We start from the raw sequence: 19,471 nt of genomic DNA on the forward strand, positions 1-19,471 counted from the left end.
TGTGGGTCAACATTTTGGTTTCCATATTCCCACCACTACCAGCAATCATTTGCCGAGCACCCACTGGGTGAGCAGCACTCTACTGGACACTGTTTTTCTCCCCCATTAACTCCAAGTCATTATTCTCTTTTCCCAGGGCAGCTAAAAGTACACTTTTCTCTCTTCAGTCTTCCTGCTTTTGATGTCAACTGTTTTACTCAAGAGCATCATACCGTTAGGTATCTTGAAAAGCTAGTATTTGACCTAAGTGCTCAGTCCAATGAAATAGAAAGTCTAATTTTGTAAATGCCTATGATCTTTGGCCAAAAATAAATGATTATTGGACTTTAATATCTACAACTGAGGCTTTGTTTGAATAATCTATGACTTTTACAAATGAAGTCCTCCTTTAACAGTGGGTCTTGGTTTGGGCCAAAGGTCACTGAATAATTTCTAGACAAACACATCAAGAATACATAATGGGTAGAAGAGGTTATGAAGTTCAAGTCAAAATGGAGTGTGAGTGTGTTTCCAAGCACGTAAATATATGATTTCATAAAAATTCCTTATTTTCATAAAAAGAGTCACTGGACCAATACATTAGCAAATAGTTTTAACTCTAACATTCAAAATAACTTTCATTCTTTTTTGAAGCAACCTGCATTAAAAAGACTCTAAAAAAACAAAAAAGTCTCTAGAAGATAGTTCCGTATACTTCACTTATTCAGCATCATTGGAAAAGGTGTTTAATCTTGTATTAATCTCCTAACAGGTTTAATCTTAATGTAATAAAATTTATTTTAAAATGGCATTTTTGAAAAATGTATCACATTTATTCATGTCTTTTAAACTTTTAAAATCATAACACACATGTCTTTAAGAAAAAAAACCTGAAACAACAAATATAGATAAAATAAAATGTTTAAACTGGTGGTCTTCAACCTTCGTTGCACAATGAAATCACTTGGAGAACTTTAAAAATTCTGATGTCCAGGCTCTACCTCCAGCGATTCTGATTCACTTGGTCTGGGTATTAGGACTTTAAAGGCTCCCCAGATGCTTCTAATGATCAAAGCTGAGACCCACCCCTGCCCTCATCATTCCACACCTCAGGGTTGAGCTTTAGTTGTCTCCTTTCAGAGGTTTTTCTATGCCCAGGCCCATGGTTTTGCTACTGTAAACAATACTGCAATTAGTGATCTGGTCCACAGGCCTTTTTGCACATGTCTGGTTATATATGTGGAATAGATTCCTATTAATGGAACTGGTGGTCCAAAGAATGTATTCTTTAAAATTCTGGTGAATATCACCCTCCACAAAAGCCATACAACTTTACACTCCATCCAGCAGTGCGTGAGTTTCCCCCAAATCCCGGCCAGCACTGTGACACCAAACATGTTGATCTCTGCTAATCTGACAGGTGAAAGATGGTATCTACAGAATATAAATTTGCATTCCTCTTATTATAGGTGGGGTTGATCACCTTTTGCTTTTAAGATGACATTTAAATTTCCTTTTTGGTAAACGGTTCATATTACTTGCCCATTTTTTTCTACTGAGTTATTAATACTTTTCTTACAGATCTGAAAGTTCTTTATATACTAGAGAATGTAGCCCCTTTTCTGAACATGAGCTGCAAATTTCTTTTCCTAGTTTATTATTTGTTTGTTGCTTCACCTCTGGTATTTTTTGCCACGCAGAAAATTTTTTATTTTTATACAGTTCATTTTCAATCTTTTATAGGCTCCAGCTTTTATATCACACTTAGAAAAGATAGCATGATCTTAACTGATGGTTCTCAGGAACATTTGATTTCTTTAGGACTTTTACAGTTCAGCCATATGAATAGAGAAGTTCCCATTATGCCTGAATCAAAATATACTCGGGGGGGAGAATAAACAATTTCTGGAAATAATTTTGCAAAATATCAATCACTACAATAGGACTATCTGTATTCCCAGCTTTCAAATACCCTTGAATTCTGTCTTAAAACTATCAGATTTTATTTTGGATAATCCTTGCAATATTTGAATCAGCCATTTAAGACTTATACAAATAAGAGATGACAGCCCCACACAATCCATGTGCATAAAGATAACAGTCTTATAGGTACTTACGGAAGGAGATATAATTAACTGGTGGGTCAGCTAATTATACTGGGGCAAAAAGACATTCTTTGACACACATAATCTTTGATACAATACTAGAAATCTCAACCCTTATTCCTACCACAGAGAAGGTACTAGAGCAGAAATATCATCACTGTTTTAAATGGTGCAGAAAAGTGTGAAGTATGAGCTGGCATTTCCATTTTATAACCTATTTTCACACCTACGTCCCTATTGCTTGGTGTCTTTTAATAAAATTTCCTCTAGCTGGATAATGAGAAAAAGCACTCTTTCATGTTTTTTTTTCCCCCAGAATAAATAGGTTTATACCTAGAGTTCAGGAAAATTATTTAAAACTAGGCGCAAGAGCTCTAATAATAATCTCTACTAGTAAACTTAGTTTATTTTCTTTTGGAATAATTTACGTGAATAGACTACAAACCATCTCTACCAGGTCTGTGAAAATTCAGATGATCTACAGGTGGGCTGTCACTCAGTTGCCAAACTGTCTTCACCTTCTTTTGACCACTGTTTATTTCCACTCTCCATTTCTGTGGCTTCTCACTAAGGAAAGAAAAAAAAGCAAAGAGAAAAAACCAATCCAATTCCTTCTTTCTATAGTCACATAGTGAAGTCCTTCTGTGGTAAGCACTGAGGAAGAAGAGGTGGAGAGGTCACATTCCTACCCTCAAGAAGCACAGTCAAAAGAGGGAGAGAAAGAAGAATGTAAATGATAACAAATTGGTGCAGCCACTATGGAAAACAATATGGAGGTTCCTTAAAAAATACTAAAAATAGAACTACCATATGATCCAGCAATCCCACTCCTGGGCATATTTACAGAAAAGACGAAAACTCTAATTCAAAAAGATACATGCACCCCAATGTTCACAGCAGCACTATTTACAATAGCCAAGACATGGAAGCAACCTAAATGTCCATTGACAGGTAATGGATAAAGATGTGGTGTGCCTATGCATATATGCATACATATACATATATATGTGTATATATACACATACACACACACACACACACACACACACACACACACACAATGGAATACTACTCAGCCATAACAGTATGGGCACAGTATGTATCACTGATGATAGATGATACTGACATATCTCTCAGATACCCTGGGCCAGGGTTCTGGATTCCTTGACCTAGAGAATAGGATTCAGCGAGGCAGAACTTTGAGCCCATGTGACTACAGAATTTGCTGACATAATTTTACACAATAAGAGTAGGAAATTTTATCTCTCTTTTCAGTAGTTTAACATTGTTTCATACTGTGTACATAAGTGTTCACTCACCCAGTTAAAAACACTGGGTAAACCAAATTTTTATATAGACTACGCTTGCCATATGTTGCTTTTCTCCCCCTTAAAATATACAGTTTAAATCCTTAAAAATTCATGCATAGTACTTTGACATACCTGGGGTCTGTCTGTCTGTTCTTCTCTCATCCACAAGGGCTAAACAAACCTACCAGAGCTTGAATGTGACTTATTTTAGGGATCAACCCAGGGAAGGGAAAGCCCTTGGGATTTTTTTCTTTTTAAACTATTCACCAGTTAGGTAAATTAGTTCACTAAGGTAAAAAGCATTCAGAGATACAAAGATAGGAAGCTAAAGTAAATATAACACTGTGCCACTTGGGGCTCTGAAATTGGATTGGATGAACTGAGTAAAGAAAACAACAGATGACCTAGGCTTGAGATCCCTCATTTCTCATGCACAGTTCCTGGTCTCCCTCGTGACTCCTTTCCTAAAATAACCAAGTGCTGATGTCATTGGGTCATTTACTTACAAGTTCACAGCTTTTAGGAAAAAACAGGGAGTTGGGAAACACCTACTTTTTGAATTAGATATAAATCTTGAAAGTTTTGAAGTATTGTCAGCTCTTAAATCAGATGGAACCACAAACCATAAGTATTCTCTCCTGTTGAGCAAGACCAGTAAGTTAGAATAGAATAATTTAACAATTCCATAGCTTTCTCCCTTTCTTCTCCTCCTCATGAAATCAAGAGTGATGAGAAACGGCTCCTTCAAATATCTCTAAAGGTATTGTATTGTACCTCTTTCCCCTCCAAGCAGCCCTCTTTATGCATTTTTGCTCAGGCAAACAAGGACATAGAGTATTGGCAGAAACATGGAGTGCTTTTGTACAGGCCATCTGTACATAAATGTGTAATTAATTTATTTAATTTTCCCATTTGTGTCACATTAAAGCTTTGTACAGTGTTTTAAGTTCTGTTTTAAAATTATTGTATTTTATTTTTATAATCTAGTAATAAAATATTCATTCTGTGTGCAAAAAAAAAGAATGAAATAATGCCATTTGCAGCAACATGGATGGACCTAGAGATTATCATACTGAGTGAATTAAGTCAGACAGAGAAAGGCAAATATTATATGATATCACTTAAATGTGGAATATAAAAAATAATACAAATGAATTTATTTACGAAACAGAGTCACAGACATAGAAAACAAACTTATATGGTTACCAAAGGAGAAAGGGGTGTGGAGGGATAAATTAGGTGTATGGGATTAACAGATACACACCATTATATATAAAAGAGATAAACAACAAGGATTTACTATATAGCACAGGGAACTATATTCAATATCTTGTTAATAACCTATAATGAAAAAGAACCTGAAAAAAAAATAGTATGTATAACTGAATCACTTTGTTGTATACCTGAAACTAATACAATATGGTAAATCAACTTTATTTCAATAAAAATTAAATAAACAATAACAACTCAATTTTGAAAAATGTTGTAATAGAGAAATATCAGACATGGGAGGGGACAATACACGAGGGGTAATTTAACTCAGATTGGGATTGTAGAGTTGGAAAAGAATCCTCAGATATTGTGGTCTTTGAGCTGAGCTTATAATGAAATTAGAAGGAGGAGTTAGTTAAGCGGACAAAATCCAGGATGAAAGAAGGACACAGGCGTAGGCACTGTCAGGTAAGCGTGTGTGGTGTCTGAGGAAATGCAGTTACATAGGGTCTCTGACTCAAAAGGAGAGTGGGAAGGCGTGGTGGCACGTGAATCAGAAAGGCACAGCGGCCGGGAACAGAAGGTCTCACAGACCACACTGAGGTGATGGAACACTGTCCTAAAGGTAAGGGAGCCATTTAAACAGAAGGAAGTCATGATGGGATCAGATTTTAGAAAGATCACTTTGGCGGTCACAGAGAAGGAAGTTAATGGAGGCAGATAGAGCAGCTAGGAAAAACGATTTTACTGCACTCAGCCCAGGTATGAGATGAGCAGATATGAAATAGATGGCGAAGATGTAGAGAAAGGAACAGATTCAAGAGCTTCCAAGGAGGTCAGGACTTGGAAACCATTTCAAGGAGGAAGGAAGTGACAGCAATAAGTGGAAGATAAGTCCTAGGTTTCTGTTTTGGGCATTAGGTGGAGATTAATGATGGCCACTTGAGAGGTCATATGGGAAGAGGAAACGTGTTAGGAAGGGGAGTGAAGAGTTGGGATTTAGAGTCTGAACTACCTACAGGACGTTAAAGTTGAGAATTCATGTCTAACAGACACCTAGAAACATGGGTGTGAAGCTCAGGAGAAGCTGCAGATATGGGTTATGAATTATCATTAGCCCAGAGGAATTGAAGATTGGGGTGTGAATGAAATCACCCAGGGAAGACAGGAAGTAAGAAAAGAGGGCAGAGGGTAGAGTTCTGGTGGAAACTCACATATGAATGAGGCAGAAGGAGAAGAATTTGAAGAGGTCCATTCTCAGTCTTGGAGGTGGGCCAGAGAGGTAGAGTTAAAATTAAGACAGAATGTTATGCCATGAAAACAAAGGAAGGGGATGGGTTCAAGAAAGCAATAGTATTAAATGCCACAGAGCCTTACAAGTGCTTACGGAAGGAGAAAGAATTAGTGGGCTAGCTAATTACACAAGGAGCCAAAACACTCTTCTCCTGGAAAGTGTCCTCTGGATTTGCCAATTAGAAGGCCACTGGCAACTTCTGCTAAACAATTTCAGGGGAGTGATGAGGTTTGGCTAAGAGGGAACTATATAGAGGGAGGGTATAAATGGAGTGGCTTCAGTGTGAGAGAAATTTCAAGTCTATTATATGCTGAGAGAAGAGTCAGTGGAGACCATGATTTGAGGCAACCTCGGTGTCCCGCATGGATGGCCGATCTATCGTCTTAGCCTCAGCTCCATACCTCCGCAATCCCCAATCCCAGATCCTTCTCTCACTCCCACAGCCATACCTCTGACTTCGCTGTCATTACCCCGATCATGTTCTTCCCAACCTGTCACTTCCCTTCTGGCTAAAGTTTCTGCCCTGTTCTGTGAAGAAATTACAAATTGAGAGAAAAATGAAAGTAGAGGACCAACAGTCTAAAGAGAACAGACCACAGGTCTGGGAGAAGGAAGAGGGAGGACTCTATCAGACTATGTTCAGGGGATGGGAATCAGATGATTACGGTTTCAGAGGTGAAGCAACATGAGGTCCCCATGGAGCAGACACTGAAATTGCCTAGAATCATGGCTGGACTTGAAGTATAATTTAATTATTAAATTGCTTACTTTTGATATAAGTCTTTTATAGCAGTTGGTCTGACTGGCAGCTGAAAAATGTGTTGCTCATCGAGAGGATTTTGTTCATAAAATTTTATGCAGGATCTAAGAAAAAAAAAGAAAATAGAATTGCTTTTGGAAAAAAATGCCACTTGGAGATAAAGGCTTTCTGTTAGTCTAAAGCTCATAAAGGAAACATTAAACCCCCATCCCAACAACACTTAGGTTATTAATTTTTTTTTGAAAGAAAATTTCACTTCAAAAAAATTAGTAGTGGACATATTTCTCATAAATATAAAATATATTTATGTTGAGCTCAAGTAGAGGTGTAACTGGGAAGAAAGAGATATCAGAAAAACAAAAAGGCAAAAGAGAGACAAAGATATAGTCTCCATTGTTTTCCAAGTATGGAGAATTAAACAGTTAACTCACATATACTACTGATCTTTAATGGAAAAAAACCAAAAACCAAAAAAATCCAGTAACAATTTCAAACTTTTCCCTTTACAAGTAAGTCAAATTCTAATTTTGGAAAAGGAAATGGTACATTTCCTTCCACAGGGAAAAATAAACCCAGTTCTTCCACTGGATGGTTCACTTATTTCCAGTTTGAAGCCTCAAAAAATACATGTAAGACACCAGCGATCCATGTGTAAGGATTATTCCAAACTGTTTTTAGTCAAACTGATTGACAAACTCTCTAAAATTTCAGCAACACTATTGACAGAGGTCTGATAATAAAATTCGATTCCATTCAGTTACCATATAGATGGTTGGCAATGATTAGCTTGACCCAAATTTATAAGGATATAAAGAAAAGAGAAGGAACTAATATTTATTAAGCACCTCAAGGGTCAAGTACTTTATATACATTACACCATTTTTACAGATGAAAAACAAGATGTAGTGAAAGGAAACTTCCTTAGAAAGGAAGTACTAGGGCTTCCCTGGTGGCGCAGTGGTTGAGAGTCCGCCTGCCGATGCAGGGGATACGGGTTCGTGCCCGGGTCCGGGAGGATCCCACATGCCGCGGAGCGGCTGGGCCCGTGAGCCATGGCCGCTGAGCCTGTGCGTCCGGAGCCTGTGTTCCGCAACGGGAGAGGCCACAACAGTGAGGGGCCCGCGTACCGCAAAAAAAAAAAAAAAAAAAAAAAAGGAAGTACTAGATCCAAGTGTCCAACCTGATTCCTCCTGAATCCAAAGCCTTTCCTTCTCATGGCAGTGACTTAGATAGAACCTTTCTGTTACTGTGAAGACAGGGTACACAGATTCTATCCTAACTGATAGTAAAAAAAGGCAGTTACTTTGGCTGCAACTATTTCAGAAGAGAGTACATTTTTATGTAAGTAAACAACAGAAACACTTACTGTGTTAAAGAAAAGAGGAGTTCATGTTGAGGTTTAATGAAAAGCATGCAACTGACTACTATTTCGAGAATATGGTGGAGTTTTTGAACACGATGAACCTGCTCTTGTGTATCTACTGATGCAGAAATGAAATATTCCTGGAATGAAAAAAAGGACAAGGAAAATAGGGAGTCAAAGAACAAGAGGAATCTCTGGAAAGAATTAACCGTGTCTACTAAACCTCAGTGTGGATGCCTGATTAATAGGGAGGGAAAAAAGAAGACAGGAGGCAGCTAGATAGCCTTCCTCCTTTCAATACTATTCCTCAAACTAAACTCCAAGTCTCCACTGAGAATGTTCTAAGCAAACCATTATACATATTCTCTGGTAAAGGCAAATCACAGAACTGCTTCACCAAGGAGGTCCAAGTAGGTAGCTAGTACCCCCCATCAAACCCTCCAGATGGAAAGAATGGCAAATCCACAAGATAATTCTTAACTTCAACAAACTTGCTAGGTTGATGGGAGTACTCATGTCTAAAAATAGATAATAAACCTGAAGTAGCAAGAAATTAAGCAAGTGTAGTGATAAGCTTCCACTAACATATATTACTAGTAACCTGGTATGAGGTTTTGGAAAAGAAAGTTGGCAATGTTACGTCAAGCCATCATAATATGCTCAGATCTATTTCTGAGACCCAATCCTAAGGAAATAATCCATGGTAAATACAGTGGGTGGAATTCTACAATGACCCCCAAGATTCTCACCCCCTGGAATACATGTCTTATATAATCCATTCTCCCTGAGCGAGGCCAGAATCTATAAATATGGTGGGTTGTTACTCCCATGATTAGGTTACTGATTGACTTTGTTTGTTTGTTTATCTATCTATCTATCTATCTATCTATTTATTTATTTTTGCGGTATGCGGGCCTCTCACTGTTGTGGCCTTTCCCATTGTGGAGCACAGGCTCCGGATGCGCAAGCTCAGTGGCCATGGCTCACGGGCCCAGCCGCTCTGCGGCATGTGGGATCTTCCCGGACCGGGGCACGAACCTGTGTCCCCTGCATCGGCAGGCAGACTCTCAACCACTGCGCCACCAGGGAAGCTCTTGACTTTGAATTAATCAAAAGGGAGAGCATCGCCTGGTCATTACTATGACCTAGTCAGTGAGCTCTTGAAGCATTAGAGATGCTCTCCTGCTGGCTTTGAAGAAACAAACTGCCACGTTGTGGAGAAGGCCACGTGGTAAGAACCCACAAGTAACCTCTAGGACCTGAGGCCAGTACTGGGCCAACAGCTAGCAAGAAAATGGGGACCTTCATCAAAGGGCCACAAGTAAATGAATTCTGCCAACAATAAGCGAGGGAACTTGAAAGTGGATCTTTCCCTCATCAAGCCTCCAGATGACACCTTGATTTCAGCCTTGTGAAACCCTGAGCAGAGGACGCAGGTAAAATGTGCCCAACTTCCAACTCCTGGAAACTGTGAGATAATCCATTTGTGTTCATTTAAGCTTCTAAATTTTGTTAGGTGGCGACTGAAAACTAATACAGTAAGTGAAAAGTTATGGTCATCTTTTATTTTTTTTTTGCAGTACGTGGGCCTCTCACTGCTGCGGCCTCTCCTGTTGCGGAGCATAGGCTCCGGACGCGCAGGCTCAGCGGCCATGGCTCACGGGCCCAGCCACTCCGCGGCATGTGGGATCTTCCCAGACCGGGGCACGAACCCGCGTCCCCTGCATCAGCAGGCGGACCCTCAACCACTGCGCCACCAGGGAAGCCCCATGGTCATCTTTTAATTGAGTGGAGGTAATGGCAAGGGAGTAGGAGAGATCCATGGGTAATCCCAAATTACAATTTAAAGGAAGCTACGCAAAATGTGAAAAACTAATTTAATGCAAAATCATTTATAATTAAATCCAAAATATAGGGACATATTAATTGTCTTACACAGGTTATTCCAAAATGTGAAAATAACACAAGTAGGAAAATAGGCATGGTCCCAGGCAGAGAAGTACACCAAAGCAGCCCCACTCACCACAGGCTACAGATTACAACGTTCTCCACACCTGCCACCCATATTCCCTGTGGTCCCCTGAGAGCTCTGGAAGTGGCCCACCCAGGTCTTTTTCACAAAGGAACAGATCCAGATTGCCTTTCCCCTTTCTCTCTGCCCGTGCTACAACCCCGCCTGGTCTACCTCGGTCTGTCCCCAAGACCCTGCACAGAGAAGAGGTGGCAGAGCCTGATGTTACTGATTACTTGGAGGCAGTACAGCCTAGTGAGGGCTTCTCAAGGTGTGGCCTGCTGTGACAGGCAGAAAACCACCCTCAAAAGATGTTCATGTCCTAATCCCAGAACCTGTGAATATGTTACATTTATGGCAAAAGGAATTAAGGTTGCAGATGTATACGGTCATTTGACCTTAAAATTGGGAAAGTATCCTAGATTATGCAGGTGAGCCCAATCGAATCATATGAACCCTTAAAACTGGATGAGGGAGGCAGAGACACAGCACGAGAAGGACTTGACCCACTATAGCTGCCTTTGGAGATGGAAGAAGGGGGCCAGGAGCCAAGGTATGGGCTGGACCTTGGAAGCTGGGAACAGTCCTCAGTTTATAGCCAGCAAGAAAAAGGTGCCTCTGTCCTATAATTATGAGGAATTGAATTCTGCTAATAACTCAAATGAGCAGGAAATGGATCCTCCCCTACAGGCAGGCTCCAGACAGGAACACAGCCTGCCAACACCCTAATTTTAGCCTAGTGAGACCCAGACTAGACTTCCGAACTAGAGAACTACAGAGTAATACATTTGTGTGTGTTGCTTTAAGACGCTAAGTGTGTGGTAATTTGTTACAGCAGCAATAAAAAACTAATATATCTGCAAACCACCTGCATCAGAATCATCTGGAGATGGAGATGGTTTGTTTAAAATGACATATTCCAGGGAGTTCCCTGGTGGCCTAGTGGTTAGGATTCTGGGCTTTCACTGCCGCGGCCCGGGTTCAATCCCTGGACAGGGAACTGAGATCCCACAAGCTGTGCAGTGCGGCCAAAAAAAAAAAGACATATTCCAGAGCCCCTAGACCTACTGAGTCACTGGGGCCCAGGAATTAGCATTTTAACAAGCCTTCTAGGAGATTCTCAAAGTTTAAGAACAATTGTGTCAAAAGTCTGGAGTCGGGGGCTTCCCTGGTGGCACAGTGGTTAAGAATCCGCCTGCCAATGCAGGGGACACGGGTTCGAGCCCTGGTCCAGGAAGATCCTACATGCTGGGGAGCAACTAAGCCCGTGAGCCACAACTACTGAAGCCCACGCGCCTAGAGCCCGTGCTCCACAACAAGAGAAGCCGCCGCAATGAGAAGCCCGCGCACTGCAACGAACTGTAGCTCTTGCTCGCCACAACTAGAGAAAGCCCGCATGCAGCAACAAAGACCCAATGCAGCCAAAAAAAAAAAAAAAAAGTCAAACCATATTTTAAAAAACAGGCATATTAAATGACTTGAGGGGAATTCATAAAAATGAGGGTACTCATATTTGAATGCTGAGATTAAGGGTGTATTTGCATTATATTCTAATTTTCAAAATGTTACTACTTTTCTAAGTATAAAAAAATGTATTAAAAGTTTCCATTAAAAATATACACCCTTAAAAAATGTTTAAACTCTGAATAGCAAAAATTAACCTCAAAAGAATCCAGCTGAGTCTTACTTTGCGTAATAGATAAAGCTAGAGTTTTCCTATCTTGGCATTTTTATAAGAGACCAGATGTCATTTGAAGATCCATTTTCTAAAAGAATCTTACAACAAATGTCAAGGGTCCTTATGGATGCTCTTTAATCTCCTTAACTTTCTAAATCAAGACACTAGGAAAATAAAAAAGTTCATAATCATGACCCTGAAACCCAGAAGCATTTTTTTTAAATTTAATTTATTTTTTATACAGCAGGTTCTTATTAGTCACCCATTTTATACACATCAGTGTATACATGTCAATCCCAATCTCCCAATTCATCACACCACCACCCCCCGCCGCTTTCCCCCCTTGGTGTCCATACGTTTGTTCTCTATATCTGTGTCTCAATTTCTGCCCTGCAAACCGGTTCATCTGTACCATTTTTCTAGGTTCCACATATATCAGAAGCATCTTTTGAATCAATATGTTAAGGAACATAACAAATTCTTTGGAAAGTAATCCTTCACGTGTAAAAGAAATGGGTCAAGAGAATATAAAGCAAATATTCCCTTATAAGGCCTATCAAAGAAAGGCATTCCTTAACCGTTTTAGATAAATGAGAGTTGTGGGAGTACATTGGTTTAATAAGCAGGATACAACTTTATGTCAGTATCATACATTTATAAAGAATGAGAAGTGACATTGAATGGGCTACCTTTTTGTCTGTCATATTAGACAGTGTAATTGCCTGTCTTAATTTACCTGTTTCCTAGAACAGAGGCTGGCACAGAATAGACACTTAATAACTGTATGCAGAATGACCGAATAAAGAAAAACCAACTTTAGAATAAAAACTCACCAAATGATTCAAAGATGCAAGTTCTTGGCCTATGAAGAAAAAACACATATATGCAATTAAGCCTTAGGTATTATCTATTACAAATTAAGCAACCTAAGCAAAAAATTTCATAGTTCATATATAAAAGAAATGCTCAAGCTAAACAGTTTATCACAAAAAGCCAAATTTTCTGGTACATTACACCATAAATATAAATTAATACTTATTCTAAAAATGATCACAGTTTGCCCCTAATAAAAACAAGCAAGTAATGGCTATTAAAATAAAAAGCGTTTTTTATTTACTACATTAACCTCAAAGAATCTCAAAACATTTGAATTAAAGACAAAAACTATAGCTACCTTTAATATAATATCTTTATCGAGCAGGAAACTAAGGCTCAAAAAATGGGAGTGCTTGTCTCACAGTGAACCAGGGGCAAAGCCAGGACTACAAACAATTAGGGACAAGTACAAAGATAAAATCTGAGAATACCTATGTAGCCTTTAATTTTTTGTGAGGCAGCTTTTAAGTTTTTGAGCTGGGAAATGGCCTTACCTATGAAAAAACAGATATAATCTTTCTTCAGTTTATCCAAACCAATTTCCAAAAGCATCTGAACTGGAACAATCCCACTGAGAGAAACCGTGTCCATGGTTCCATAGTAAGACTGATGAATGAGCTTACTTAGTAAACTGTTACTCCCACTATGAAGCTAGAAATTGGGAAAAGTTTATAAAGCCACAAATATAAATATAAAAAGTCCAGTAAGCAAAAGACAAACAAACTGCATTAGCTAAAAGCTAAAACTTATATTATAACCTTACGTTTTTCATCACCTAAAATATTTGACATTTTCTCATTACTGTCCTTCTGTTATCTCTAATTTCCAACACAATCTTCTGCATTTTCTTTTTTTTTTAATACTATTTTCACTTTGCACTTGTACATGGTAGCGATATACTTGTAAATATCTCACAAACACAGAAACTCTCAAGAGAAAAATTCGATGGGCAAGACTAAAATGCATAGAATGACTAATGCCACATAGGAGTAGGGTTTGCATGCTTCTGCTCTGGAGTGTATCTCCGTTCACACCTCGGAAAGTTTCTGTCATTGTCATGAATTGGCAGTTGTGTTATTTAAAATAATTCCTATTAGATGAAGAATCTTTTTGTTTCTAGCTTTTACCTTAGATTTTTCTTCATTATAAAACCACAAATTCATTATGGAAAATCCATGAAGTACAGAAATGTATAATGCAGTTTGAGAAACTCATTTGTAACCCTACCACCAGAGGTGACTATCATATTTTAGTGTATTTGTTTCTGGGTTTTTCTCTCCAAAATTTATATTTTTTATACAATAGTGTATAATCCTTTCTTTTTACTGAACACTGTAAGCATTTCTCCACATCATCTGTAGCAACTATTACATGTGCCATTATGTGGCTATATCATTATTTACTTAGGCATTCCATTAATAGTGAAAATTCAGGTCATTTACAATTTTTGCTACTGTAAATGAGGCTGTAATGACTATCATGATACATAAAATCTTGATACATATTCCTGTGTATGGCCTTAGGATGGCTACATTTCGAGTATCTCAATACATTATCATAATTGCTTTTTAGAGAGTGTTCCAATTTGTACTCTCATAAGTAGTCTATGAGAGCAATCATTCATAGCAACAGTAACGACAATATTAGTAGCTTACAAATACTGTGCATTAACTATGAACTAGGTGCTAAGTGCTTCACATGAATTAAGGAACCTGTCCAAGTTTACACAGCTAGAAAGTGGCAGAGATAGAATTCAAACTCAGGCAGTCTGCTCCAGAGCTTATGTCCTTAACCAGTTTGCTATGCTGCTGAGAAAAGGTTCTCACACACACTACTAAACCTACCCATGGCTGTATATCACCACGCTGTAGACTCTGGATGATCAACGTGAAACACTTCACCAAGTCTTGGTAAGAAACCACACCTTGGAAAGCAAGTCAGTCTAACATTACTTTCATGGTTATTTCTGCAGCTCAAATATGTCATTCATTTTAAGGATACACAAATGAAGTGGAAGACAAGTATCTGAACTTTATGGATGGGGAAGGGGGAAAGAAATTAAAGGCCCCCTCCCCCCAAAAAAAGCATTTTTAAAGAAAGAAATTAAACCCATTGCCATAAAATAACATACTTAGTACAATATTATGGAATATCTTTTCCTAATAATTATAATTTCACTAAGGTATATGTTTTGGCTCATATAAATACAGCATAAAAACCACCTAGGTCTTATACTTCTGGCAAGAGAAAAGAACAGGTTCTACGAATTGCCTTGTCTTAGGAAAATTCTTGAGTAAAATGTGCCAATGCATTATTAGAAATGAGTTTGATAAAACAGGAACCAGATGTCCACACAAGACTAGCAGTACACACTGTATTATTTTCAAAAGACTTAAAAGTAAACCTAAGAAATAACAGGAAAATTTTTATTTCACAATCCTGATGGACACCTACTACTACTCATTTTGCACCACAGCTGCTCAGCAAAATCGAGATCACCCCGTACTGTGAGAAGACACTCCATGGACCGATCAACTGCAGCAGAGTCATGTTTCACTGTCTGGAAAAGAAGTGAGTGTCAGAGAATACTCAGTTTATTTTTTAAAAAGTGCAACAGTTGAAGGCCAATAAGCTTTCAAATGCTACTCTGAGAAAAGGTGGGGTCATGAACACATGCAAAGAGAGACGTGAATGCATCTTCTACAATTTCATCCACTAATGAGGAGATACAAATAAATAGACAGTGAAAAACGGGACCTCTAAAATTGTTTTTAAACTCTGATGCCTAAAAACAAGCATTCAACTTTCCTCCCATGGAAAAATATTTAATTAAATTACCTTTGTCTCAATTTTCCTATTTGTCAAATGACAACATATTAAGTGCAATTTAATAGTACCACCTGTGGCATATTAACATGCCATCTCATAACATTAATATACTATAATAATATCACCCCACAGTATAGTAACATATTTGTTTCCATTTCTCTGCAGTTAAGTGATTAATAATAAATATGTACTAGTTCTCTTTAAAAATATTCATCGGTTCTCAAGGAAAATAATCACTAGTGCTGACATTAAAGACCAACAAAAAACTACTCTCAAAATGCCACCTTGGCTGTAGCAGATCCATCTGAGATTGTATGACGTGAAAGACAACAGTACAACCAAATTTTACAAGCTCTTTCAGTGTGCATTTCCAATAATAATCACTTACCTCTGTGGTTTTTTTCGTAGAATCACCAAATTCATCCAGCTTATTTAAGTCTAGAAAGTGGCAAAAGCTTATTAACTCTGGATTTTATTTATTTTCCTTCATTCCAAATTATTTCCATCCTAATTCTATTTTCAAATGGATTGTAGAAGTATAGAAGCAAATGAGGATAGCAGAAGTATAACCAGGTATTTTAGCAAATTACTTAACTCTCCAATGGAGGTCAAAATAGATACCCACTAGGTAGGGGTGTAAAGATGAACTAAGATACAATGAAAGACCCTGACACACAATGTCAAGCACATGGTAGGTGCTCAAAGGTTACAATCTCAAATACGATTGCAGTATATAAAATGTAAATTAAATAAGTATTATTAATTCTTAAAATCACTGAGACCTCTACAGTTAGGAATTCAGAATGGAAGCTGCCCCTCTCACCATGACAGACCTCATAGCTTTAGATATATCCCAACCAAAAAGAATATCAAGCATAAAAAGACAATTTACATTTAAATATAGCAAGCTTAAATTCCCAGTTAAGAAAAATAAACAAAAAACAAGCATGAGTTAGGAAAACAAACACCATTCAGAAATTCCTGCACAAGTTCAACAGCAGATTTTGCTTCCAGAGACTCAGGCCATTCAGTTACACCAGTCCTCAAACCATCAGCTAAAACCTGTGAGAGATCAAAAAAAAAAAACAAACCCAAAAAACTTGTTAGCAAAAAACATAGTTTAATCAGTAAAATGTATTTAGTAATAATATTTATATTTATATATATATATATATATACACACACACTTTTTTTTTCTTTTTTACTTGGCCATACCACGTGGCTTGTGGGATTTTAATTCTCTGACCAGGGATCAAACCCAGGCCCTCAGCAGTGAGAGTGTGCAGTCCTAATCACTGGACTGCCAGGGAATTCCTAGTATCTTGAATTCTTCAATGTTTAATGAGATGCCAGGAACTTTTCTAAATGTTTCATATGCAGTATGTTATTTAATCCTCACAAAAACCCTATGAGGCAGATACTACTAGCACTCCCATTTTACTGAGACTAAGAGGTTAATTAACTTGCTTAAGGTCACACAGTAACTGACAGTGCCAGTACATATATCCAGCAGTCTTATGCTAAAGATGGTATTCTGAACTCTCATTATGTGTGCATAGGTGCTATAAAGGATTCAAGACCTATGAGCCTGCCTTGAAGACACTTCTAATTTTGGTTAAGAAGGACCGATAATACAGATGAAATAACTGGGGAACAAAAATGTGAGACTGAGTGGAAGTTTACATAAAAATACCATGAATGTGTACGCCTCTACCTACAATATCTAAACTGAAATAAGGAAAGAGGTTGAGGTCAAGATAGGCTGGAATGGCCAGAGGAACGATGTGAAACATTAGCTCAACTCAAATGCAGGAACCATTGGCTACAGAGCAGGGGATAAGATGAAGAAGGTGGGATGATTCCGCCAAGGGTGGCGAAAACACCCAGGAAACAGCAGCAAATAAGAGTACAAGGAATAGGGATTAGACAGAAATAGTGGTCTTAAAACTTAAAAAGATTTTTTATTTCATTTGGAAGACAACAGCCATTGTTGATTTTTTGACAGGAAAATGACATGATCAAGCAGCTAAGAAATCTCCCGTCAGAAATACTCAGGATAGAGTCTAAGGAAAAAAGAAAGTACAGTGTTTCTCAATAAGAGTGAGATCATCCTCCAACCCAGGAAGTCTTTGGAAAAACACGAAGATAAATTTTGGCGTCACAGTGACTGTGTGTACAGGAGCGCTTTGAGCATTTAGTTTGGTGGGGGTCAAGGATGCTACACATCTTGCAATGTGTACAATGGTCCCAAACCACAAAGAATGATCCTGCCCAAGATGCCCAGAGTGTGTGTCCCTGTTGAGAACAATGAAGGATCATTAGAGTGGTCCAGAAGGGAGGTAATAAGGGCTTTAACTAAGATGGGCACAGTGAGATACCTCAAAGCGAAAAAAACAAAAAACAAACAGTACATTCGACAGAAAGAGAGAGAGAGACAGACAGAAATATATAAGGAATAGAAGAAAAGAAAAAAATCCTACCTATTTATAAAAATACAGGGGATTGAACTTGGAGAGACGATGGCCACGTGCACATCTAAGAGTCTGTGAATTTCTAAGAGAGATTATAACAAAGTATGGACTTTCAAGTCCGACAGACAGACATGTATTCGAATGAGTTTTAAACCAGCCCTTCCACTTACCAGTTGCTGACACCTCAGGCAAAATAACCGAACCATCTAGCACCACATGCTGGGCACACAGTAGAGTGGCAGCTTCTAGCTGTGGCAGTAACTAGAGATAGTTCTTACTAAAGTAAGACAGGGCTTCTAGCCTGTGAAACTGAAGGAGTGATGAAATCACAGAAATAAATGGGGGGCTTATTAAGGGGATCTAGTCTGGAGATTTCAAGTTTCATTTTGGACATACTGAATTGGAGGGAAGAGCCCTCTACTCATGTGGGAACTAATTTGATGGAAGTGGGAAAGACCAGAAGTGGTAGCAGCTTAAAGATGGGAGTCTGGAGTTCCCTCGTAAAGGCATTAGTCAAATCACTAAATGGACAAGCCCTCTGCCGGGGTGGAGAAAGGAGGGCAGAGACACGAAGGTAGAAGTATGATGGAAGCCCACAGGAAGGGTCCTGAAAGAGGAGCTCTCAAGAAAGAAGAAAGGTAAGAAAGGTAGAAAAGGTACCAAGTTTTTTACAAATGGGGAAATAATGAGAGGAGGTAAAAGTATGAAAAACACCTGGTACTGTGCTAGAAGCTGAAGGCACAATGGGGTACTTGGCACTCAAGCCTAGTAGGGGAGACAGAGAAGCAAATAAATTACTGTTTGATAAACCGTCTGACAAGGGGGCTGCGTAAGGTTCTACGGCAGCACGAAGCACAGGCAGCATAAGCTATTCTAGGGGATCAGGGCAATCATCTGAGGTGACGATGTCACAGACAGCTAACCCAGCAAAGAGGTGGAAGAAGGGCACACTAGGCAGAACAACACACACACCACACACACACACACACACACACACACACACACACACACACACACACACACACACACACACACACACACACACACACACACACACACACACACACACACACACACACACACACACACACACACACACACACACACACACACACCCAGAAAGTGACAGTGTGATGGGACTGGAGCTGCTACAAGCAGGGAGCTCAGTATGGCAAAGTAGGGAGTGAGATTAAGCTAAAGAAGTAAGTAGGAGCCAATAAGAACATGAAAAGATGCTCAATGTTATTAGCCATCATGGAAATGCAAATCAAAACCATAATGAGGGACTTCCCTGGCGGTCCAGTAGTTAAGACTCCATGCTTCTACTGCAGGGGGCACCAGTTCAATCCCTAGTTGGGGAACTAAGATCCCGCATGCCTAGCGGCACAGCCCCAAGAAACAAAACAAAAAAAACCCATAAACAAACCATAAGGAGATACCACTTCACCCCCACTAGGATGGCCGTAACAACAATAAAAAAGACAGTATCAAGCACTGGCAAAGATATGGAGAAAATGGAACCCTTATACACTGCTGGTGGGAATGTAAAATGATTCAGCCACTTTGGAAAAGATAGTTTGGCA

The 19,471-nt window shown here is 38.8% G+C and overlaps 1 protein-coding gene across 1 annotated transcript in view; it reads right to left on the reverse strand.

Annotated features, from left to right (window-relative positions):
• The window catches only part of ZWILCH (zwilch kinetochore protein), a 35,937-nt gene that overhangs the window by 2,238 nt on the left and 14,228 nt on the right, over window positions 1–19,471 (reverse strand). Inside the window, exons 8-16 of the mRNA XM_030875188.2 lie at window positions 16,386–16,479; window positions 15,806–15,855; window positions 15,043–15,148; window positions 14,433–14,512; window positions 13,083–13,239; window positions 12,546–12,574; window positions 8,027–8,163; window positions 6,669–6,764; window positions 2,530–2,651 (exon numbers count right to left, since the gene is read on the reverse strand). Of these exons, the coding sequence (XP_030731048.2) occupies window positions 2,530–2,651; window positions 6,669–6,764; window positions 8,027–8,163; window positions 12,546–12,574; window positions 13,083–13,239; window positions 14,433–14,512; window positions 15,043–15,148; window positions 15,806–15,855; window positions 16,386–16,479 (871 nt within the window). The remainder of the gene's footprint in view (window positions 1–2,529; window positions 2,652–6,668; window positions 6,765–8,026; window positions 8,164–12,545; window positions 12,575–13,082; window positions 13,240–14,432; window positions 14,513–15,042; window positions 15,149–15,805; window positions 15,856–16,385; window positions 16,480–19,471) is intronic.

The sequence above is a fragment of the Globicephala melas genome, chromosome 2 (assembly GCF_963455315.2).
Source record: "Globicephala melas chromosome 2, mGloMel1.2, whole genome shotgun sequence".
In the NCBI taxonomy this organism is placed as follows: domain Eukaryota; kingdom Metazoa; phylum Chordata; class Mammalia; order Artiodactyla; family Delphinidae; genus Globicephala; species Globicephala melas.